This window comes from Oreochromis niloticus, linkage group LG12, assembly GCF_001858045.2.
Source record: "Oreochromis niloticus isolate F11D_XX linkage group LG12, O_niloticus_UMD_NMBU, whole genome shotgun sequence".
NCBI lineage: Eukaryota > Metazoa > Chordata > Actinopteri > Cichliformes > Cichlidae > Oreochromis > Oreochromis niloticus.
In genome coordinates, this window is record NC_031977.2 from 11,213,039 (window position 1) to 11,238,657 (window position 25,619).

Here is a 25,619-nt window from a genome sequence, read left to right on the forward strand (position 1 = left end):
AGAAGGGAAAAGCTGAAGTATGCCAAATTACACAAGAACTAGGCTGCAGCCATCAGTAAAACATACGGGAGGTCTGGAGCTGCATTTCAGCCAGTGGTGTTTGGGATTTTGTAGAAATTTATGAATGTGTACACACAGGAAAGTACAGTCAGATTTTTAACTATGATGCCATGGTCCCAAACACACTGCCAATGCAGTAAAATATTACCTGGATAGAAAAACACACGGTGTAACAGTATCAGTCATGGATTGGCCTCCCCAGAGCCTGGACCTCAACATTACTGAAACAGTGTGGGATCATCTTGACAAAGGATGGAACTAAAAACACCCAACATGCAAACAAGACCTTTGAATGTCCTTCAAGAATCCCTGAGAACTATTCCTGAAGACTATTCAAAGAAATGACAAGAACGCTTGCCTAAGAGAGTTCAGGCTGCTGCACCTATGTTTAAGCTGATCCAGATGTTACACATTAAAGAACCTCTCCCTGTTCTTTCCTCTGAATGAAGAATAAAATTGATAAATTTAGCAATCATATCAGATCCCTTCCCGAAAACCAAATAAAAAAAAATCTCAGCAGCAGCATTTGTTGCTCTAAAACCTGTATGTCATCGGACAGTATTAATGGGGCCTTCACAGATGTGCACTAAAGCATTTTTGCTGAACTCTATGCTGATGCTCTCTCTCCTCTTAAACCCAGAGGACACAATTTCCATGATTTCCAAAGAGAAGTTCAAATTTTGATTGCATAGACCACAGGAAAGTTTTCCGCTTTGCCTCAGTCCATTTCATGTGAGCTTTGGCCCAGAGAAGGCTGGATCTTTTTTTTCTTTACATGGCAGCATTTTAATATGCATCAGTGAAGCGCAGTACAACTGTATTCACTCATAGTAAGAAGTGTTCCTGAGACCATGCAGTGAGTTCCACTACAGGACCATGTCTGGTTTTAATGCAGGGCCGTCCAAGGGCCGGAAGATCATGGCTTTTCAATGCTGTGTTGTAGTTTTGCCCCTTGAAGATATTTTTACTATTACTCTTTACTACTCTCATACTTTCCCATCCCAAGTTTCCCACTGAGTTTTGTTTATACTGCTTCCATGATTAAAATGCAATTTCATCATTTGATAGGTAGTATTTGTACTTTTATAACCTTGAATATAGGCGTTTAATGTTTCCCAGATCATTGCATCTTTCTGTTGTGTGCGTGTGTAAAATGAAAGCATAATTGCAACACATTTTAAACTAACGGTAAGAAAGTGACATCAAGTTAATCTTTTTTTTTGTCTGCCATCTTCTTTGGATTTTAGCGTCTGGTATGAATGCTATGCTATCGTTTCAGAGTCTGTCTCTGAAATCAGTGCTGACATCTGTTTAATGGAGCATTCCTCTGAGGTGACCCGACTGGGACTCGACTAGAGTCCGTCACTGTCACCGTCTCTCTGTCAAAGAGCAAAGCCAACTCTGTGCGCCACCCAGTACCAAAAGGAAAAGGAGTAAAGATTTTTCCGAGTCGTTTATTTGACCCCTTCCTAATTGCTGAAGTAAAATGATTGTGATGCATATGGGAGTTATTAGAGAAGCTTAAAAATAAAAACACATAATAATGCGGCAAGGCTTTTCTTTGGAAGAATAGCCACGTCATTGTTTATTATACGTATTCAGTCTAACTATGGTGGATTTAACAACGCGGGTCCCCCCCCCCCCCCCCCCCCCCACCGTTTTTCCCGTTGTCCCCATTTTCCAAAAGCTCAGCGTTTGATCTTTGGAGATGTGCAGATTTACTTTTAGCTTTAGAGCACATGTCGTGACCATTGTTTCATATTCTTCCAGAATGTCTACAACTTCTGCACAGGGCCCTCAGAGGAAATTTCTCAAGGGTCAACAAGAGGAATTTTCCTTAGCACAATGGAAATTGTTATGCAACACAACGCGGAGACCCCCCCTCCTCCCAAAAAATACTGCAGGCATGGCATCTTTATTGATGGAAAACTAAAAAATCTCTATCAGTGTAATTTATTGCATCTTTGAAGATAGTGATGCTTCAGTTTCGTGCATGGTAGATTTTTTTCCCATGTGGAACCCGTGACCTCTAGAAGCCAAACCCCGTTCTCCCTGCATTTTTATTCCACTGCTCTCTCGATCAATAATTGCTCACAGATGCCGGACACAAAGACCCACATACGAACTTCTTTATTATCTGGCATTAGTTTGATAAACTCATTTACAAGAAATTATTCAGACTGTGGAGAGCAATTAATTTTTAGCTGCATCTAAAATCCTAAATGTTTGTGTATTGGTATATAAAAGCAAAACATGCACCACCGCATGTCTGTTGGAAACTATTAAAATTTAATTTAATATTGTAAAAAGCTGATGGATTATTGCTGCCAAATATCAAGTTAACCAAACCCTCAGAAAAACAAAGCAAAGTGCTTATTTCTTTGGTTGATGTCTACTCTATAAGAAAGCTAATCAGCCAATCACATGGCAGCAACTCAGTGAATTTTGGCATGTAGACATGCTCAAGATGACGTGCTTCAGAATGAGCATCAGAGTCGGAAAGAAAGAAGATTCAGATGCCTTTGAATGTGGAATGGCTGTTGTTGCCAGATGAACTGGTCTGAGCATTTCAGAAACTGCTGATTTACTGGGACATTTACTGATTTACTGGGATTTTCTATCTTAAGGGTTCACAGGGAATGGTCTGAAAAAGAAAAAAAATATCCAGCTACCTGGCAGTTTTCTGGGCAAAAAATGCCCTGTTGATGCCAGAGGTCAGAGGAGAATGTAGAAAGCCAACAGTAACTAAAGAGCATCTCTGAGCTCACAACAGGTCAAACCTTGAAGCAGACTGGCTACAACAGCAGAAGTCCTCACCGGGTTCCACTCGGGGTTCCACTCCTGTCAGCTAACAGGAAACTGCGGGTACAGTTCATGCAAGCTCAGCAGAGCTGCCTGATCCGATGGGTCTCTATTTCTGATACGGCATTTGGATAGGAGGGTCAGAATTAGAGATAGACAACATGAAAACATGGACTCATCCTGCCTCGTATTAACAGTTTATGTTGGTATTAGTGGTGTAATAGTGTGGGGATGCATTTTGCACCTATTAGTACCAGTTTAGGATGATATGTGTAACTATGTTTATCCCTGTGTGTGTGGCTATCTTCTGATGGCTGATGATTATCCTAAGCTCAAATCATCTGAAAATAGTTTCTTCAGCTTGAAAATGGACCTATAATGACAGTCACCAGAGCCCCTTTGAGATGAACCACATCATGGATGTGCAACTGACAAATCAGTAGCAACTGTGTGATTCTGTCATGTTAATATGGACCAAAATCGCTCAGGAATCTTTGCAATACCTTGAATCTATGCCACAAACAATTAAGGCAGTTCTGAAGGCAAAACAGGCTCTGCCCTGGTGCAAGATTTACCTAACAAAGGGGCAGATGACTGTAAGTTGTGGCCAAATTGATTATCACAAAGACAGCCTCTAAACCGTAAGTTTCCTGTGAGTCAAAATGACTTGATCATGAATCAACGTCAGTGAAACAGCTTGGCTTAGTTTTAATAAAGGAAAATATGAACAACATAAAAAGGTTTCTGTGGGAAAAGGAGTGGTTTCTGGGAATCTGACAGAGGTTCCTCTCACTCTCATTTTTTTTTTGTTAATCTCATGCCAACTCACGAAGACGCTAACTCACAAGTTACAAAAGGTTTTTTAAAAAAGCTGTTACAGATGCTACAAAGGTTGCTTTGGAACCTTTTCAGCCGAGCCTCAGCAAATCTCTTTAAATGATATCATTCTGAGCAAATGGTACATTTAAACAAAACACCCCGCCCCCCCACAAAATTTCACACATGATTAACCATCAGAGTGGTTTCTCATTAAACCTCACTTCAGCCGATCTCACTGCATTTCTGTCTTGCTTTAGTTGGCATAAAAATGCACTATCCACATAAACAGATGTATTCTGCATGTATTCAGTTACTTTTTCATTAGTTCAACCAGTTCTAACGTTCTGCTGTATCAGGTAAAGATAAAAGACACTTTTTGAAAAGTTTGACAGAGTTTTGAGGCTTTAAGTTATTTCTCCTTTAATCACTTCCAGTGTTCTGTTTCCTGAAGAGAAGTCCCCAGTTTGCAGTTAAGTTCACTAGCTCTTGGCCTTTCTTAAGATTTTGTTTTTCCACAGCAGCAGGACTGCAGGTGTTATTCATAGCAATGACAATGGCATTACTGTATCTCTAGTGCCACAGTAAATGTTCTTGTTCCCAGCAGAGCCTTTGACTTGCCACCTTTAGGAAAAACACACATGGATTTAAGGATGACGTAGTATTCTCATCACCTGTGCTTTCTGTGGCTGCGCACGTGAAAAAATAAGCTTATTTGGTCATTTTTGAGTTTAAAAGTGTGCATTTGTATATGTCAGTATTCCAAAGGTATACATATAAGAAAGCAGAAGTTCAGAGATACCCCAACTAACAAAAATGGCCAGAGATTTAATGTGAAAGGGTGAGAGCAGAGCCCCAGCTAGAAGAAAATAAAACGTACTATATTGCTCAAAATATTCACTCAGCCATCCAAATCATTGGTAGGGTCAGGGGGCGGAGGGTACCCTGCATCCAAGCCTTACCTAACAAAGCGCAATGCAAAGCACTGGATGCAGTGGTGCACTGCACGCTGTTGGCCAGCCTGTTGCCAGGTGAACGGTACCTGTCTGATTGAACTGCACTGTAATGTGTGGTGAATCAGGGATTGTGGCGTGGGGTTGTTTTTCAGTAGTTGGGCTTGGCCCATTAGTTCCAGTGAAAAGACCTCTTAATGGTTCAGAATAACAAGTAAAGATGGGAATTGATAAGAATTTAGCGATTCTGATTCCATTGCCGATATCACTTATCCATTAGATTTCTTGTCAGGTCTCTTAGCGATTCTCATTGAGTTCTCCCTGGCTCCCCTTTGGGAGTCACCACTAAGCAGCATATCAAATACATTACATTCGTGCAAATTAATTACGTGCTGTGTGGTAAATGTTTCTGCATGTTGGAGGTGTTTCTCCCCTTGTTGTGATCAGTGTTGGCAACATTAGTCAAAAAAAGCCATGTGTTACATAGAAAACCTTTCGTAAGGGCAAAGCAGTACATTACATAATTACTCCCAGGAGAAGGTCATTTGTTATACTATTCCTTACATTAGTTTCACATTTATTTGTAAAATGACCTGATAATTACCATTTATCAATATTATGTAGCTAGAGGCTACAGTTGCACACACCAACACAAATCTTTATCCAAAGGAGGACACACATATGATCCTTCTCTTAGTATTTAGGTATGAACACAAAGCAAAGATGAAAACCAGCACAAAGAGACATTTAAGCAATCGCCACAGTGATTCTGCTTTAGAAACATGAACAGGTAGAACTGAAGGCTGCAGCCTGACTGCTCATCTGTTTGTTACCTGTTGAAGCTCAGGGTCTGTCTGCTGGGCTGGGTTTAGCGTTCACTCAGAAATGTTACTCTGGGTTCTTGGCTAGCTTACCGTTAGCATGCGGATGTTTGCAAAGAGCCAGAGTTGTGTTAGCAGCATAATGCAGTTGTTTCTGTCCTGGATACAGTTTGCATTTTACCATTGCGTTCTTGTCTTTTTGTGCAAAAAAAAAATAGTCATGCACACATGCATGCTGTAGACTGTAGACTTTCCTCCTCCAACACACAAACTGCAATCAGATGATTGTAGCAAGTAGAATGATAAGAAGACTCGATAAGCAGGCAGACTAACAATTCTAAGGAACTAATACTTCTCAATTCTCATCACTAATACCAAGACATAAATGGACCTTGGACTAAAAGCAAGGTCCATAAAGACATGGATGAGCAATTTTGGCGTGGAAGAACTTGACTGGCCTTCACAGAGTCCTGACCTCAACCTGATAGAACACTTTTGGGATGAATTAGAGTAGAGACTGTGAGCCAGGCCTTCTCGTTCAACATCTTTTTCTGACCCACAGTAGTCACATACTACTGGGCCTAAAGAGTTATGGTACTGTTTCGAGTCAGGAGGACAGTTGTCAACTTTGCTGAGTTGTTAGTTAGGTTCCTTTAAAGAAGAAATTCATTCAAACAAGACCTATATTACAGAATAAAGTCATTTTTTTCTTTAAAAGACTCCATCACTTATCTTTCATATATAACACTTTGGGATTAAGTCAGGAGTATCTGTGAACTCTAGGCCGTAGCTGAGTGGTTGAGTCTTCATGGCCTGTGAGATGATACAAGGCAAGTATTCATGACTGAGCCAACAACTTGTCCAACAAACACCCAGCAATCAGATTCTAACTCCAAAACTGTCATATTGACACTAATGAAACAGCTACCCACTATTTACTCGGATCCAGCTCAGTTTGTGTTACGAAGCCGCAATACATCATACTCACAGAATGCAGCAAAAGACGCCTTGTGGAAACGGGACTACCTCTGGGTTCCTGGCCTTGTATTTTGTGGTTCTTTTTATTCTCTTATTCCACTGAACAGAGCACTTTAGGGTGTTATTTTAGGATCACATGTCTTTGCAGTCCTATAACGCTGTCATTTAAATAATTCGTCCAATTTATTAAAACCTACAGCAACGAGTGATGCATCACCTACTGCCAAGTATTGTGTTATTTACTTACCAAAGATAATTGAAGTTTATGTCAAACTGTTACAAACTGCCTGACAGTGTGGTAAACAAATTCAAAAGAAAGCTTAATCAGCATTCTTGCACTAGCTCACACAGAACTAATGGGTGATTAAGGTCTCCTATTCTCGCTTGTACGTACACACATATAAAACCCATAACTACATGGTGCGTATGTAGCTAGTGTAATGGTACCTACAACATAGTATTTGATCCTTGTCTTTGTCACACGTGCCAATAAGACGAATATCTCTGGATTTTGGACAAGACAAAACAAGGAATTTTAAGACATCACTTTGATCTGTGGTTTTCACTATTTACTGTTCAGGGTATCTGCCAGTGTATTGAAAGCCAAGAGGCTCAAGTTTATATTCCATGTGTGAGGCAGCTGTTGAAATGGCAATGGTGAAAGGTGTTACCCGTCCTGAAACACTGCAAAGCATTCTAGTTGTCAGCATTAACATTTGTCTCACACGTATTTAATATTTCTAATGTGACGCCAACCGGCAAGGCTACAGGTTGAGGCATGCTGTATAATTAATAGCAATGCTCAGCTTGAATGGAAACGAGTGTAATGTGTGTATATGTAACTGCCAGATTAACTTGTGATACACGCTCCAGGCTTTTTTGTGTGTGTGTGACAGAAACCAGCCCAATCAGGTTTAACATGCGTTCAGAGCTCACCGAGGTGCAACATTGTTTTATCACAAAAGCAACACACACGTCAGACACATTTGTGAAGGTTTCCCACATGTGCACTATCAAGTATTCGAGACTAATCAGGTTTATTGTTTTTTATGTTTGTCAGTTTCTACAAGCATCACAAAAAATTATGCTTACTTAACTCAAAGTAGCTTAATTTTCATATTTCCCATTGTTTGCTCTAAAGTTTTCTAACATTTTAAAAGTGAAATTAAATTTCCCTGTTTTCAGTCACAAAGAATCTGAGATAGTCTCCTTTCTACGACTCTCCAAACTAATCAGTAACCTTTTGATACTGATATAACTGATATTATATTATTCTCTAGCTCCCTCTTGAGGGTAGAAGTTGCACATGCGTAATACAGAATCACTGCAGTGCATTTTACATGGTTCAACACAATAAATAAATGATGGGGGGGTAGTAGAGTTCTACTTTTTCCCATTTTCTAAGAAAAGCGTTAATATTAAATAACTGATAAATCAGTTAAGAGAAACAAAACAAAACAAAAAAAAGACAAAGCAGAGCCAAATCAGCGTCTTTATTTTACAAACGCATTATTCTATTGACATTTTTTATATAATAAAAAAGCAATTTACAAGCTTAAGAACCAAAATGAAGCAGCACTGAATGATTATGAGTAAAATATATAATTTGAATAAATATATTTTATTTCATGCTATAAAATAAATTCATAAATGGCAATAGATACAACATCAGCTCTAGCTAGCTTCATTTACTTCATAGTTGTACAAAACAGTAGAGTTCTGAGGTTCACAGTTGGGTTGTGAGGTTGTGTGTAGAGTGGACAAAACAGGAGCGGAGGCATTTCTGCTATCATGGTTCAGTTCGTGGGCTCCGGTGCACCTCATGCTTCAGCTCTGTGGAAATATGGGCTCATTGAGACCTTGAGGCAGAATGTTTGGGAACAACTGACTGAGGACTTGTTTCCCCACCTGAAGAGAAGTGCACAATTATACTACGGACATATGGTAGAACGTATGTCCAGTGAGACCACTTTTAATGCTATATACCCTGAGTTCTACATTTTTTTTTAATGTTGTTTTTTGCCTTGTCACCAAATGCACACGAACCAGAGACATACTAGTGCAGAGTTAGGGGGGATTAAAAAACGAAAAGGAACAACAGGTAGACTGAAAACGTCCCCTCTGATCCTGAACAACTGCACCTACTGTCTCGGAGCCTGAGGAGCAAAAGGAGACCACTGAACTTCAACATAGCAACAGAGAGCCCGCTCCCAAACAGTGGCTATATAGCCCAAAATCCCTTTCATTATTTCACTCAGCTGGAGGTGCAACTCTGAACAGTGCCACTGAGTTTGATGACTGAATCACGCGCTCAGTTCTCGTGTTGCAGTTTACCAACTACCACTGGATTTTCAATTGAGCATTTCAACCGCGTTTTCACTTTCATATTTTTTATTCTAAAAACAAGAAGTCAACCTGTCCAGAGTTTCAGAAAATACATAAAAAATAAATCGATATCAAATTGTCCTGGTCCTACTTCAATTCAACAGCTCCCTGACTTTCAGTTTGTTTGATACATGACAGGCCAATATTTCAAAAGGTTTGATGATCCCAATACACCACTTTCACTTTCAAAAAGGTTATTGCTTCTCTTTTTCCAAAAAAAAAAAAAAAATACACAGTGGACAGAAACTGACAGAAAAGCTATGGAAGACTTACGATTTCTTTTCTAAGCCTGTATCAGTGTTTGTAAACTACCTGAAGTGAGTTTCTTACAAAAGGAACAGGACGAGTTGCAAGTTTGCAAAAGAAATTATCAAAAAATCAAAGAAAAAAAACACAAAGTAGTCTGACAGCCTTGTAAACACTTCTTTTTGAATACTTGTGGCCCAAAATGCATATCCTGTCCCTCTCAGTGAGGTGGAACTACAAGCTGACAAAGAGGGTCGATTCGAGTGTCTATCAAGTTTAGTTGGTTTTTGTAGGTGTGTACTGCCACGTATATAACTATGATACATGAATAACATTTAAACAATTACGCCCCTGTTCACCTACAACAAAAACATGGACTTACTTACTGAGGACAGAAAACTGAATCTCAAAGCACCATTCGAAGGGAGAGGTCCTTACAGAAGTGATTGAGGCCTTTAAGATAACTGAGTCCCTAACAGGTAACTACAGAGATAAAGGAGACTCATCGGATAGAACTGGTATGTACTTTTAACCAAAAAACAACAACAAAAAGTAAGTGCACAATCAATGACACAAAAAAAAGTTTTAAAAAAATTATTAATTGGCAATTGTACACAATTTTTTGGCTGAGCAGCGTGCAATTTAGCTACAGTATATGTAGATAAGATATTTTTCTGCACAAATACTCAGTTTACTATTAGCTAAATATCCTGTCTGTTCTCATGCATCTCCTGTCTCTACTTAAACGCATAAACTACAGTACATTGCTTAGATTGTCCTCGGTCGTTAAAGAGGAGGGGATTTAGTATAGCCTCTATGGGGCAGCGGCTTGCAGGGAACAAGTTTGCCTCATCTGATTGTAATCAAATGCTACAAAATCAGTTACGCTTTAAAATCAGTTGCCCATCATGTAACAGATTAATAAAATAAAATAAAAATCCAGTGATAGCAAGTGAAAATTAGGGGCAGAGCTTAAGTAGACTAGTACAAAATGGACAAGAATGACATGACTTAATTTCTATTCATTCTTGGCGCCACTTCACAATAAAAGATGCAGCCATATTTCATCATAATCTCTCCATTTAATCCATTCCAAAAGTAAAGAGGCACAAAAATCCAAGTGCCAGAATCTAAAACATAAAGCTTGTGGCAAGGCACTAAGTTTAAGATGCCACTTGTCGTGAAGCAGTCTCTCTTTTTTACACTGGCTTTAAACAATTACATTACCTACTGCACAAGTTTTATCCCGTCAGCTTTTTTATGGCTTAGTATTGTTATGTTATTTATGACTCTGCTACTTAATTTCTGCTTGTTCATTTATTTTTTCTTTGACACAAGTGATTGTTATAAGCTGGGAAACATACATTCTTTTGCAAATTGCAATGAATTAGTCTTACATTAAAGAAGAACCTATTCTTCCTAACGAGCATTCAATTACACAATCCAGCCAAAATTTACTGAAAAAAATAAAATAAAAATCATCCCCTATTAGTCTTTGGTGTTGTCTTTTGGCACAAAAATATTTTAGCAGTTTGTACCCTATTCACAAAACCTTACTGACAATATTCCAAGAAGAAATGCTTGTCGTTTTTTTGTCTTCAAACAAAGGGCAAGAATCATCGTAGTGAGGTTAACATGAATCAGAAACTGATTTTGTTGAGGTCAGATCAGCTGGCAACCCTGCGCGCATCGCCCGCTGATAGAAATATACTTGACTTGGAAAACATTCATCTAAAAAAGTACTGTATATGCTGACAGACATTGGTGATGATGATTAAGAGTGTTTGTGATAAATTCGTACACTAAAGACAATGAAAAGCTAGCTATACCGATTTTGCAAAATTATCCAAATTTTGGTTTGTCGATGAGCAAAGACGACGAATGCACATTCAAAGGAATAAAAAGGACTGCACTCTTAATATAAAATCTGACATAAGCAACAAAACACAAGATTCTCCCACTAAATGCGCACAACGTAGGAAATAATATGAAAACTATAAAATAGTCAATCAATTCTCAATTCATTGACACAAATTCAGCATGGACCAGTTGGGACAAAATAAAAGCATAAAGCAGGTGCTCTTGAAAAATAAAGGCATTAACCAGCTGGATGGCAAGTAAGAAAGCAAAAATAGCACAAAAGGAACCACCCAGCTGAGCTTTAAATTAGCAAATTCTAATCATCAACCAGGCCTTTTAAGTGCCTTTTAAATGTTAATATGGATTTTTAAATCACAATGGAAATAAATCTCTATATTCCCACAACACCCCATCCCCGTAGTTCAGATAGTATAGATAAAATGCAATGTTACCATATACGTGACTTAGCCAAAAGTATTTATGTGATTGCAGAGTCTCATCAAAGCTCAAGACATTTTTACTCAAGAGTAAAAATCATCACAATTAAGACAGATTAACACATTTTATCACTGGGACAGCACTCACCCAAACCGCTAACTCTGCAAAGTGCATCGATACTTTGGATCATCAGCTACCTCTTAAAACATTTACCTCTTAACCTTGACAACGCCATAAAGTAGGCTTGACAAAATGAGGAAAACGTGTTACAAGTCTGCACCTGACCCTGAACAATGCAGAAAATGAATATCACAGATCAACTGTCCAATTGTAGAGGACACAATGGAAAACAAACCCATAGCTCTTTCAAATAATGGAAGAAAAACCATGTCACAATGGCTGAGATTCCTTTGTTCTTTCTGCTTGCATATTGTTCAGACTAGTATATTATAGTGATTTAGGTGAACAGGAACAGCTCTGGATCTAGAGCTGTTCCTGGTGTGCTGAGTTTACAATGAGTACTCCCTGGCTCTGTTAGACACTGAGTATCAAACTGGAAGCCTACCCCAGGAAAAAACAAAAAATATACAATAGTTGTGAATAAACCTCATACGGGGGGTATAGAGGAATACAAATTACTTCACTGTATGGATGAGATTCATCCATTACATGGATGGCAGCATCTAAAACCACGCCTAGGCTGACAGAGTGAGATCTCCAGTAGTGATGAGAGATAAAATCCTGAAGTGTTTTGAAGGAAAAAAAAATTTTATCTTGAAAAATAACAGAGAAATTTCTCTTACTCTGCTCTCCATATTTGCCCAATAGCACAAAGTAGGCCAGCAAGCTTTCTACTCATAACATAGCACCTTCTTAATCATGTTATCCTGGCTAACCATGAAACATTTGACAAGGACTTTGTCCCTAATCCATACAATCAGCAAGGAATATTTCCCCTAAGTATCAAGGCTTTGTGTTGAAAGAATATTCTTTACAGGGTTTGGCAATAAGATACTGTACAAAAAACCTAGAACGGATTTAAAACGTTGAACACATCTGTGCCTGGTAGGTTCTTGGCTATGAGGTAGAACCTGGTGAGTTTCATTTAAGTTAAAATACTGTCTGTTATGAGTATGTAGTTGCATCATGAGGTATTGAACGGATATGTCACACGAAGCTTTGCACTGGCAGAAAAATCATTCCTTGTGTGTAAGTGGCCTCCTGCGGCCACATGTGCAAAAACAGGTTAGGTAAAAAGGTGATATGACAAGCATCTTACCAGAGCTTTCACATTATCAATTATTGCAACATGCCTATATAACTCTGTAAATATGTTTTAAAAAACATGGAAAGATAAAAAGAGAAATCAATCCGGGGGTCTTGATTATTGGGACCACCTTAAAAATAGTAAGTCGTTACTCCCTTTACTTGAAAGAATCCGATTTCTATAAAGCACCCATTTTCTCTCTGTACTTAGCATCTAACTTTCACAAAACTGACAGAAACCCTCGATGAAAGAAAGGTCCATAGTAGCGGGAGCTGATTCAAAAAGAGGAGAGTCCTTTAAATTGCGCTGAAATAAACATTTCTTAAAGCTTCCTTAACCTGAAGCAGGACCTAAAAATCACATCTTGATGCTTGAGCCTCCTCTGGACTGCACTTTGAACTCTCCTCCATATCATTGGCTGGTGCCTCTTCTGCATATTGTGCCTCAAAGGCCATCCCCTCAGAGGTATCTTCTTGGTCCTTCTGACCTGAGCTTCCCTCCATCCTCTCTGGAGAGTCCATGTGATTGCTGCCCTCTGATGCTCCCAGGTGCTTCTTCCTCAGGTGCTGGTTAAGGGTGCCCTGAAATGGGAAGCATTTCCCACAGATCTGACAGTGAAAGGGCTTGTTGTCCGTGTGGCCACGGATGTGGTACTCCAGCTGGTCTTTCCTTGTGTACTTCTTGCCACAGAATTTACAAACAAATGGGGTGATTCCCATGTGCAGGCGCATGTGGCGGTCCAGGCTCCCTTTCTGATTGAAGGTCTTTCCACAGTAGATGCAAATGAGTCTCTCATTGTAAGGGTACCACTGGCTCCGTAGGCTACGTTCTCGCACATCGTTCTCCAACCCTGTGGGTCCCACAGTTGATTCGCCATCGTCTGAGCCTGGTTTAATATGACTCAGCACCCCTGCGGGGATAGCCAATGGGCGCTTTGCCCTGGCTCGGCCCCCTCTGAAGCCACTGAGAATGGAGCGGGAAGGACTGGTGTTGCTGAGGTTGACAAAGCATGGGGAGGACAGCCCTGAGTAAGAATAGGAAGCAGACTGGATTACAGGACCATAAGAGCCCACAGTGACAGCCACTACCTGGTCTCCATCCACCAACTCTGTGTGATAGCCATCATCACCAGCTGAGGAACTGTCTGAGTAAGTGGGCCTATCGGTCTTTTCTATCTTCACATGCACATCTGTTACTTGCCCATCTTTGCCAATCAGTTCCACTTGCTCTGTTTCTCCCTCCGCGGGCGCATCGTGCTCTGACACACTATCACTACTGCCACGATCCGAGTGGCCTTCCTCTTGCTGCTGTCTCACCCGGCCCAGGCTTTTTCCTCCCAGCTCCAAGCGCACTTCATTCCCTGCCTGACTCTGTCGGGAGTAGTAAGGGGGGGAGATCTGGGTGGGATTTATGAAGAGGTTGCTGTCATTGACCCCGTTGCGGCTAGTCTGCAAGCTGTCTTTCTCTGGACTGCTGACACTAACTGGGAGGCTGATCTTGGAATGGAGGCTCTCCAGGATTTGGGTGCACTTGTCAATGATCGCCTGCATTTGCAGAAAGCTGGCAGCGGTGAGAAAACTGATAATATCTTTGAGTTGCAGGGACATGTGACCTGTATAGCAGAAAGCAAGAAGCTGTTCAAACACCTCAGGGCTTTTGATGACCGAAATGGAAAGGCCACTCATGGTGCTCAAAGCTGAGTGGTCACGGAAGTAGGGTGAACTAGCTGCCAGCACGGCCTTGTGGGCTCGAAAGGGCTGGCCCTGAACGTGAACAATGATGTCGCACAGCTTCCCTTGCAGCCGCAACTCATTGAGTTGGGTCAGAACAGTGTTGCTGAACTCCGGCACATCAAACTCGATGTAGCTGCCGTCGTCCATTTCTTGTATACGTTTCTCCAGTTTGTTGACAGCCTGATGGGAGAAGAAAAAAAGACAAAATATTAGATGTAGTCATATTAAACTGCAACATTTTAATAGCTTCAAGGTACAAAAAGGCACTGGACCATGTATACACTTAGCTTTGTGCAGAAACTAATGCCATGTCATGTCATTCAAGCCCTGCACTAAATCATACCTTCATTAACATTAAATGTTAAGTAGGTTTAAACTGCTCCTCAAAGCAGTTTTAAAATTTAACAAAAAATAAACCCCACTATCAGACAAGAGGGAGAAAATGGATGGATAGATTCCAATTTCTTTCAAGTTCACTCTTTGCCCTAACAACCTTCAAACATTCAAGATTTCATGCTTTTCTCATTGGCATTAACCACCGACATGAGCACGTGAATAATAATTGTGTTAATTACATATGCATTAGGGTGACTAGACTAATATATCTGCTACAGGCAACTGGCTGAATTGACTACCAGTTGGTTGGTGTGCACTACATACACACGCACACACGGTTGTCTGTGAACGCAACTGTCGCTGCCAGTTGTTGGACTGATTGTGACATGTCAAATTTTAACTTAGGTACCTTACCAAAGCCATTTCTTAATAGCCATTTCTCAACCTGTATGTGCACACACATGCTGTTTAAAAGTAGCACAAACTGAGTGCTTAATACAATGTGAGAAAAGATGCTCGGTTGAACCACGTAGTTCACCTAAATTTTTGCCAAAACAGTGCCCCTGCAACAAATTACAGCAACGAGGCAATTATTAGATTCTCAGCCATGGCTTTGGGTTGGCTGTGGATCACGAGGTAGAGCAGGTTACCTACTAATCGGAAAGTTGGTGGTTCAAAGCCTGACTGATCCAGTCTGCAGGCCAAAGTATCCTTGGGCAAGGTACTGAACCCCAAGTTGCTCTCAAAGTTGTTCATTGTAGTGTGAATGTGTGTGAATTTTAGATTGAACGCACTTAGGTGTAGAAAGAAGTTCTGGATGAATGAGGCATGTTTTATGGAGTGTTTTGAGTGTTCAAGTAGAAAAGTGCTATATAAGAACCGGTCCATTTACCATTTATTTCTTCTGATGTGACTGTTAGATAATCCTCTGTCAGGTTTTCCCAGTCTGTCTGTGCTGTGGATGACACATCAACTCGCTTTAGTTTCAATTTGGGAACGTCTCCTCTAAAAACGTTCTATCAATTTCTTGGGCATTAGTGCAGTAGGACATGTGAAGCAGAGAGAAGATAGAGACTACAGTTGTTGACAACACCTGAGCCTACTGTAAATGTATATCTAAAACCCAGATGGACAGACACCACAAAGATCCCGAATGTCAGTAATTATGATGAAGGGAAGTTAGTCCTGGCCAGAGCACTTGCAACTGTACTGCTCAGTTGCAGATAAACCACCAAACAAACAATTCATTTCAACACATATGGTCAAAAGAAGACAATGAGATGAAACCATGTTTTTGAAGTAATGTCTAGATGGTTGGTGCTTTGAAAATGAACCATGTGGAATCCAATTTCATTCTTTCAGCTCTGAAGTAGCATTATCATGATCTAAAAAGCTCTCTAAAATCTTCAGAAAAAATGATGTAAAAACCTCAGAGAAGAGCTTCAAGTCATTTGGGGAAAAAAAGTCATTTCACTGTAAGTACAAACGGCTACAAGCGAGCTCAAACGACTGCCAGTTTGTCCAGACTTGCTGCTCTGCTCACATCAAAGTCCATGCATTTACAGTTAGAAAGCAACACAATGAACTTGACCTGCATGGGAAGCAAGCTAGGTAACAGCCTTTGCAAACTAAGGCCTAACAGTGAATCCAGCATCACACTTTCTGGAAAAATGTGCTCTGGTCAGGCATAACAAGGAGAGATATATATTGAAATTAAAGTCAAACACAGACCAGAGACAAACATGATAGTGAAAATACCTTAGGTAATGGGCAACTTGCTGATTCAGTTATGAATTTTGAATCACCTCAAAAACCAGTTGATGTTAATTTTAAACATTTTGTTCAAAACTAGGGCTGTTCGATATAACGATATATATCGGATGACGATAGAAAAACGTCTATCGTTTCATTTTACGCTATCGTTTGTTTCGTGGTGTCGCAAAATGAACTGTTTACGGCAATATTTTTTCATTATTTTGATGGTCACTGTAGTGGCTATATTAATTTCCTAAAGTTCTCTCTTTCTCTTATATTTAATATAACCACACTACAGACGGACAAGCGCTTGTTTTTATGCGTTGTCGTTAGCAACAACGACGGTAAAACCACCTTGTGTCCGCTTGTTTATTTTCCACATAAACCTTTCACAATAAAGCTCAAGATCCTGTTGAGACTTTTCAAAATAAACTGAATCACGTGAAAGATGCAGAGTATTTACGGATGAGAAGCAAAAAAGAGCCGTCAGGTGCTAAAAAATAAACCTTAGACTCAAACGTTAGAACAGGCTTTTCCCCGCAGCACGCTGTGTAATAAATACTCAAAGAAAACGGCGGCCGTTACAACATATGTCTAAAAATGTATCGTTTCATGCATCAGTTAAAACACTTGACTCCAGGTACGCGACGCCCAGCTGGAAACACTTCACGCAAGTCGAGCTGCCCGACAATCACAGAATTTACAGAAAATGTTACATTTTTGTGATTTATATCGTTATCGGACGATAGATGTCTTAATATCGGGATATGAGATTTTGGTCATATCGCACAGCCCTATTCAAAACTGCTTCCGTTTTTGAACAACGTTGCCAACCAAAGTCTGGTGGACAATTAGGCAAAAATGTCTACAAATATTCAAGTGCAATTATTATTGAATAGAAAATTTGAATTTCCCATGCTTTATCCTATAGTTTAATGTCTTTAAAGTTCCTTACATTTACTACTTACTCGCTGCTGTTACAAAAGAGGGAGTTGAAAGTAAAGTAACTCTAAGAAATGAAAGTGAGAGAACATTATGTTCCTGTGTCCCGCATACACTGACTGCATTGTACCCTGTCAGGCAGTTAGTCTTGCCATAAAGATATGGCTATACCTTGTTTGGCAGAGAAAGAAGAAAATCTGGTTCTGCTTGGAAGATGAGCGCAAGATAACCGTTCTTAAAAAGAAAAACCTTTTTTCATACCTAACATGAGCACGAGGAAGTTAACCGTTTTTTAAATTTGCTGTTTGAGCTTGTCTTTCATGATGAGCACACCTCCAATAGCTAAATTAAAAGGTTTACAACCTGAAAGTTACAACTTTCAGGGTTTCACTTTCATGCCCTCATCAAAGAGGAGGGGCCAATGTTGACAACTGGCACACTAAGCTTCAACAATAATATATTGATTTAAGGTGGATTAAAAAGTATCAACAAATGGAAATCCTGCCTTCCTAGACAAACTAGTTAAACAACACTGGGAACACTTCTGTTTGTAAAAGCGAATACATTTATCTTGCAAACCTTAACTGGTGTGTCAGTTCTCCAGATTAGACTTCCTCCCTCTCAACTCCATCTGCCCTTAAATAATCTATCCCTCTGCACCTCCTCCATCCCTCCTGCCCCCTTGCTGGCAATTCAGCATGATCTTCTGTGCATTTAGTCCCTGTCAGCACTTTGGGAACATAAACACTTTATCTAGTTGCCAAAGCGTGCCAAGACACCTGTCCAACAAACCATATGTCCTCATCCTGGTTTAGGAAAGGAGAAGTGGTAACAAAACATAAAGAACCCTAAAGCAGACATGCATTAGTTTCACTTCCTCCATAGGCAGCATTCAAATACAACATCTTCATACACATACGCAAAAAAAAATTAAAAAAAATACTAGCAATGGCTGCCAACAGCATGCATGTGAGATGGAGCCAAGTGGAAGGGCAGCCAAAGAATGCATGCTCAGTAGTTGAGATGCACATGCTGAGTGAGGGTCACATGTTTGGCTCACATGGGAAAGCTGAAAATGTTTAAACTCAGCTCAAAAATTCCATCTGTGGCTCAAGTTCCTTGTCTGGTAATAGACCAATCTGATACAGCTGCTTCATGTCGGCAGGTAAAAAAGAAAGGGATATTCTACATAACCAAAACATCAGCGTAACAGTGATGGAAAGATGTCACCCTAAGTTTGGATTCTAAAATGCTGCCATTTCACTGAAAGTCTAAGTCAGCAGGCAAACACTGTATGCTTTCTTCAACATCAGGACAGAAGTGCCTCACAAGCAAAAGGCTCGGGGAGCATTTTTAATGAGATTTTAAAAAATTATATATATATATATGTACAGATACACAAAAATAAACTAGATTGTGATACACCTAGGGGAGGGTACGATGTGAGACTCTTAGGAGTGAAAATAAGGCACATTCTGAAAAATGTTAAGGCTTAGTAAAATATCAGAAAGCAGAGCTAAATATTGGATGCTTAGCCTTTGGGTGTCTTCGCTTATTAAATTTGTTTGCTGTACATAAGTGGAATTCAAGAAAATGCTCATCCTTCATTTCTGCCTACTCACATGCTTATCAGATGAACACAGTGGAAAACTTTACAGTAGAAACCATCCACATCTATAATCTTACTGCACCCCACCACACACACACACACACACACACACACACACACACACACAGACACACACACACTCACACACACACAAAATACTTACATTCATAAACCACTAATGGGGAACAATTGACTAACACAATCATACAGCAATGTAAGCATTCACATGACTTGTTGGTGACAGTGTGCTCCCCAAAGATAAGATTCAAATTAACATACGAGGAGGTTAATGTTATCGTTCCTTTTTCATCATATGCATTCACTACAAGCAGCAGCTGAAGAATTTAGTTAAGAGTAACTAACCTTAGCACAAAAGGTAAGGATATTTGTGTTTAGTCAATTAATTGTTTACTGTAACAATGCTTCTTTGCAATAAATCTTGGAATTTTGGAAAGTTTGCTTATTTCCTCTTAAATGGTGCCACGTTCCTATAGAAAATGTATTTTTGGGTTGAGCAGCAGAGATGAGTATATGCGTTGCACCCACGAAAAACTTGGCAAATCTTCTTTGCCAGTGCCAAACAGCTTATTCTGCAATTGACTCTTGTTTGGTGTTGTTTATTAGATTGGATAATTAAAATCTGAAGAAATGAGAGTTATTGGCAGTTCTAAAATTAATTAAAGCCCATTTTCCATTAGTACCTACTCGGATCAACTCGACTCCTCTCAGATCAACTGGTTTTCCATTACAATTTAGTGCCTCCTTATGTGTGCGGTCGTTATCATAGCAACGCGTAGACGCGTGTCGCGACATAATTAATATGCAACAGGAATGTTACAACAAAGATGGACGTCGAGGCCAGGTTTAAAAAAATGGCGGTTTTGATTTTCGTCAACTAGACGCTCTCATGACTCATCCTAGTGACACTACTGGCCAGCTAATCGGTGACATGCAGTCTGATGACGTGACATTTTAGTACCTGCTTGGATTGCCTGGAAATCTGGCCGAGCAGGTACTAAAAAAAGTACCTGGTACCAGGTACTTGGACCTAATGGAAAACCCTGGAAACTGTGGCAAACTGTGCCAAGTCGATCCTAATGGAAAAGGGGCTTAATTCAACAAACTGGGGTCTCAGTAGCATCTAGAAGAACCATACATAGCCAGAACAGCCTGCCACCCACTCCTCATGCTGGTGACCAACTTGATTACACATTGCTGTGGGATGGCATCCCATGCTTAAACCAGCATTCGTGAGCCAGAGTGGCTGTGTTGATCACTCTGGCACAAACTGCGCACCCAAGTTTATCACACAAGTGTTTAACAGGATTCGGGTCAGGACTGCAGGAAGCCCATTCAACCCTCTCCAGTCCCAAATTCTGGAGGTAGTCTATGATAAAAACCACTCTGTCAAGTTTTTCATGGGTGCAACCAACTAGGGCTGCCACAAACGATTATTTTGATAGTCGACTAGTCACCGATTATTTTTGCGATTAGTCGACTAATCAGATCATGCATCCATTGGACGTAAAATGTACACCTGAAAATATGTTAAACGTTTATTTTGTGACCCAGAAAGAATAATAATTGTAATATTAAAACTAACTAGCTGCCGCCATTGTTGACAACTGCGCTGGACCGCGCTATGAATTCTGGAACACAGTTTCTTCTTCTTCGGGGTTTAACGGCAGCTGGCATCCTTGTACATGCAGTGCTGCCATCTTCTGTTTCAGTCCGTTATTACACTCTTAAATACTACTACTTATTCCTGCGTCTTTTGGGATCTTACAAAGCTTCAAACGACGCGTCGACTATTAAATTAGTCGTCGACGATTTTAATAGTCGACGTAATCGTGACTAGTCGACTAATCGTGGCAGCCCTACAACCAACATACTTGACTCGGCAGCTCAACCCACAAATGCATTTTCCTTACAAATGTGTCACCATTTAGGGGGGAATAAACAGGGTTTCAAGCAGTATAATCTTTATCGCTATTACATTGTTACAACAATTATTGATCCACACACAACCTTGTCCAGTAAAATTTGCACAAACTGTTTGTGCCAGGTTTAGTTAAAAGGCAACCCAGTTCGCACACACAACAATACTTTAAGACTTTTCCTTTTATGAATCAGTTGACACGCATTCCCTGACAAATTTTCTACATCATGTGAACAGGACTTTTAATGACCAGCAGCAACTAGCTGAGCCATCACTTTACTACACTGTATTTATACCTGGAGCAAATCTACAGTTCTAACACTGTTACTGATGGTAGCAAAGCAGTTATTTAATGTCTACATTTTACTTTGTTATAAATACTATACAATTTAATAAGACAATTTAAGGAAATGCATGAGAAAATATTAGAGTTTAGGTTATAATATAAAAGAACATCAACACAGTAACATTTATATAGAGAATTGAGAGATAAACATCACAAATCATGAGCAAAACACAGTGGAGAAATTATTATTATTATGAAATTTGCATGACACTGTAATGTAACTGAAACAGACAAAATTACTACAGGCAGTCACTATATTTATACCCCAATAATTTTCTAAATGACCAGGTTACAACACAGAGCCCTGTTTTAATATATAACAATGTACACAGCTAACTCTCGTGCTGTCTTGTGTTTCATAACGCAATATTGCTGCTTCTCCAAAACAGAAAGCGAAGCAAAAAAAAACCCAAAAGCGGACAGTAGGCGGGTTTAAACCATATTGCCAACTCTAACCGTATTAGTCCCACTCTGTTTTAACATGACTCGTAATATATAAGATATTACTACTGTTTTCCGATACAGTTATTAACGGATAACACAAGTTGGTGGTTTCTTTGTAAATTATGAATATATTTAAATGGAAAGTATAAGATAACAGCAATAAGCACAAGTGCTTGGTGACGATGAACCCAGGTATTCCTTATAATGTGTCTGACAGCTCGCCATGATGTCTCTGCACTTTGCCCTTCACAGTTGTAACATCACTAAGAGTTAGTAAGCACCGACTTTTCCAAAGAGCTCTGCTACACTGATATGTTGTTTAGTCTTTATGTTTAAAACCTGCCTTATGAAAACGAAATTAGATGCAGGCTACTATCTGATATGTAAATCAAATCAAATCAAATCAAAGTTTATTTATATAGCACATATTAAAACAACAGTGTTGACCATAGTGCTTCACAGTCAGTCAAAACACAAGACAATTAAAACAAACAATAAAATAGGACAACAAACAATAGGTAACAACACAATAAGCTAAAATCAGCCAACTAGTTAGAATCAAAGGCCAAAGTAAACAGATAAGTTTTAAGACGAGATCTAAAAGACTGGATAGACTCGGCCATACGAATATGTACAGGGAGGTTATTCCAGAGTCTAGGTGCCATGATCGCAAAGGCCCGGTCTCCTCTCGACTTCATTCGAGACCTAGGTTGTGCAAGGAGCAAGTGATTGGATGATCTAAGCGCTCTGTTGGGATTATATAGGTGAAGTAGGTCAGAGAGATAGGTGGGCGCTAAATTATTCAGAATTTGAAAAGTGAACAAAAGAATTTTAAAATCTATGCGATATTTAACAGGGAGCCAATGTAGTTTGGCTAAAATAGGAGTTATGTGTTCATGGATTCTTGTACCTGTTAAAAGACGCGCAGCTGCATTTTGAATTAACTGAAGCCGATAAAGAGAAGAGTGTTGGAGGCCCGAGTAGAGGGAGTTACAGTAGTCCAATCTGGATGTGATAAATGGTAAAATACATGGGGGACCGATGCCACCCTGGGAACGAACAATAGGGTTAAAAATAAATCGTACCGTTACAGCTAATTTGGTGCGTTAACTTATTATGAGCTCCCTTTACCTGTGTCAGCCTGGTATGTGCATGAGAGAATATTAGCATGCAGCGTCTATCTAACCGCACATGCATATGTCTTTCCATTGCGGAGCAAATGCAGGGTGTCTCAAACTTTAATGCAAACGCTTCGTTAGTAGTTACTGATTGGGGGGGGGGCTACTCTGCGGAGCAGCTAATGTTAGCGCTAGCTTGACAATTTACAGCCACCGGCTTTCTGTTTACATTTCCTCTGCCTCTCACTTCTGCGGTATCTTCTAGTTAGATTAAGGTGGGTTACAAATTTGCTTCGGTTCCCCGGGCCGAGACATCCAAAAGTATCAAGCACCACTCAAGCAGCGGCTAACTAGCCACATTAGCTACCCTAGAATCGAGCTTTATTCCAGAAAAAAATACATAACTTTCAAAGACACTTTATTCCTGTGTAAGCTAACGAGCTGAACACGTTTTCTGTGGCTTTAAAAAAGCTTGACATCCTCACACGATTTAACTAGGCAACAACGTCGAACACGGGAACAAACTATGTAGGCTGTCATATGAAAGCGGTATCATGCTAGTTAGCTTATGCTAGCAGAACTAGCTTTAGGAGCAACCGCTCAGTAGCGACCAGTGCTAGCTAGTAGCTAACGTTAACTAGCAATTAGTTGCTAGCGGTCGCGGGTAATTACTCCTCATTACTCACACTGCCAGAGCACAGAAGAGCCGACTTTACACGCGTATTTATGGTCACCAGTCCATGCCAGATCTTAAGTCCACCAAACTCACCGTCTTGCAGATTAGCATTAAACGTTGTCCATTCCCCTCAGTGGTTCGCTAACGCTACAGCCAGGCCTCCCCCCCTCTCCAGTCCAGATGTGTCAGACAGTTGCTGCTGCAATTTTTGCATCAACAGGAAGTGTTCTTTAGGCTCTTTACATTCATTCTATCAGTGTGGTTTGCAGCAGCCCCTCCCTTGCTTCATGTCAGCGTTGCATACTGTAACATCGTGTTCCCAGTATAGAACGTGATGGAGGACGCGCACAGGCGGAAAAATAAATGTAAAGTAACCCTACAGTCGCGCTCTGATTGTTTTCTACAGATAACGTGGCTATACATTCTCTTATACGACTACGCCCATAACGCGGCAGTGTACGTCAGATTCGCGTGCTTTCACTTTCGCTAAACTCTATAAAGTAAATCTTATACATTTAGTAAAACTATCGTTTGCTTTATTGGAATCAAGTTATACCGGCACTTTCCAGCTGTGTAGAGACCCCCACCTCCCCCTCCACCCCCAAGGTGCACACACACACACACGCACACACACACATTTTCACGCAGGCAGTGACACACAAACACACACACACACAAACACAAATTTTATTGTTTAGTTTAGAAGCATAAGATTATTACCAAAACATCTCCATTATTACCAAGTCTTAAACTCTGTCTCGTTTGATCTGAATCAAACTGCTTCGACAGCTTTAGTCAACTCTGCTTTCATAAGAGTTGATATGATATGTATATATATTTTTTACTTTATTATATTTTTCCAACGTGATTTGTTAATACTTCTGGTAAGTCTATAATCTGGCGTTATACATTAAAAACCATTAATTCACTTCTACCACAAAGGGGCGCCAGAGACTAAATTGATGAAACACAATCTCGACCTCTCACAGTGACGCACAGCCTTCAAAAGGTTAAGGTACATCAGGATAGCAAGGGAGTCATCCAATTTTAACAATGGCATTATTATTAATAATAATAATAGTAAATTGCTAAACTGAATGTAAGTGATGTACAAAAATGTAAATGTGTTTCTCTGGCTTTGAGCCATCTGGTGAATGCCTATTGATGAGTGAGGAAAACACTGGAACTCAGCAGAATGAGGAGTTTTGTTTCAGAAAGCCCAGTGTTGGCTCACATAGTAGAAATAAACATTGTTTACAATTAATTTAATAAACCGACCAATAATGATATAGTGTAAAACAATATCAGTGTAGGAGGAGTTTAGGTAAACACTATTTTAATTTGGCTCTCACTCAGATAAAAGGATTTCTTCCCTGCTGTAATCTGTTTTATATGCACTTAAGGGTATTCAAAGAAGCTCCGCAAGTATATATATGAGTATATATATATATATGTATATATACATACATATATGTATGTATATATATGTATGTGTATGTATGTGTATATATATGTATGTGTATATATATATATGTATATGTATATATATATATATATATATATATATATATATATATATATATATAAATTTTTTGCATAAAAGCTTTGCTCATTGCATTTTATCTTTCATAATCCATTCATGTGTAAATATCAAATGTAACCTCCCCAGATGTTAATATTATTGCTCTTTTTATCAAACTTGATATGGTGTCTGCTTTTCTGTTGGTAAAAGGGACAAATACACCTGTTGTTGTTCTACTCTTAGAAAGACTTTCTATGCTCCTCGTGGTGGAGAGGAATGAATGTGCACTGTGTGTGTTTCTTTCTCTCGCTTTTTTTTAAGTGTGAGTGACAGGTTGGCAGCTCAGGTGAATATCTGACCTAATCTGTGTGCAGGTGGGTGATCAGCGTAGAGAAAGGAATCGCTTTGTCATTGCACGTGCTTCTTGTTAAACAAGTCACTCCTCTATCCTCGACCATGATTTGCTTTTTTTCCCCCCCATCTCTTTTTTTTCCAGGAGCTTGATGCACAACTGAAGGTGCGGCCAAGGTATGGTGATTAGAGATGGTTTTGTTGATCCGCAGGAATGATCGT

General features: G+C 39.7%; 1 protein-coding gene across 4 annotated transcripts; it reads right to left on the reverse strand.

Moving 5' to 3' along the window:
* Nucleotides 1-7,908: 7,908 nt before the first annotated feature.
* zbtb34 (zinc finger and BTB domain containing 34) lies at nucleotides 7,909-24,071 on the reverse strand. Of its 4 annotated transcripts, none has more exons than XM_005473102.4 (3): nucleotides 23,618-24,071; nucleotides 15,588-15,645; nucleotides 7,909-14,539 (listed from the first exon to the last, which is right to left on the reverse strand). In XM_005473102.4, the coding sequence occupies exons 2-3, from the start codon at nucleotides 15,588-15,590 to the stop codon at nucleotides 12,977-12,979; spliced, it is 1,566 nt and encodes a 521-aa protein (XP_005473159.1). In that variant the 5' UTR covers nucleotides 15,591-15,645; nucleotides 23,618-24,071; the 3' UTR covers nucleotides 7,909-12,976. The 4 variants fall into 4 exon arrangements, with proteins under 4 accessions (XP_005473159.1, XP_005473158.1, XP_019221357.1 ...); XM_005473101.4 differs by having other exon boundaries at nucleotides 15,588-15,650; XM_019365812.2 differs by having other exon boundaries at nucleotides 15,588-15,650; nucleotides 23,535-24,071.
* Nucleotides 24,072-25,619: the final 1,548 nt, after the last annotated feature.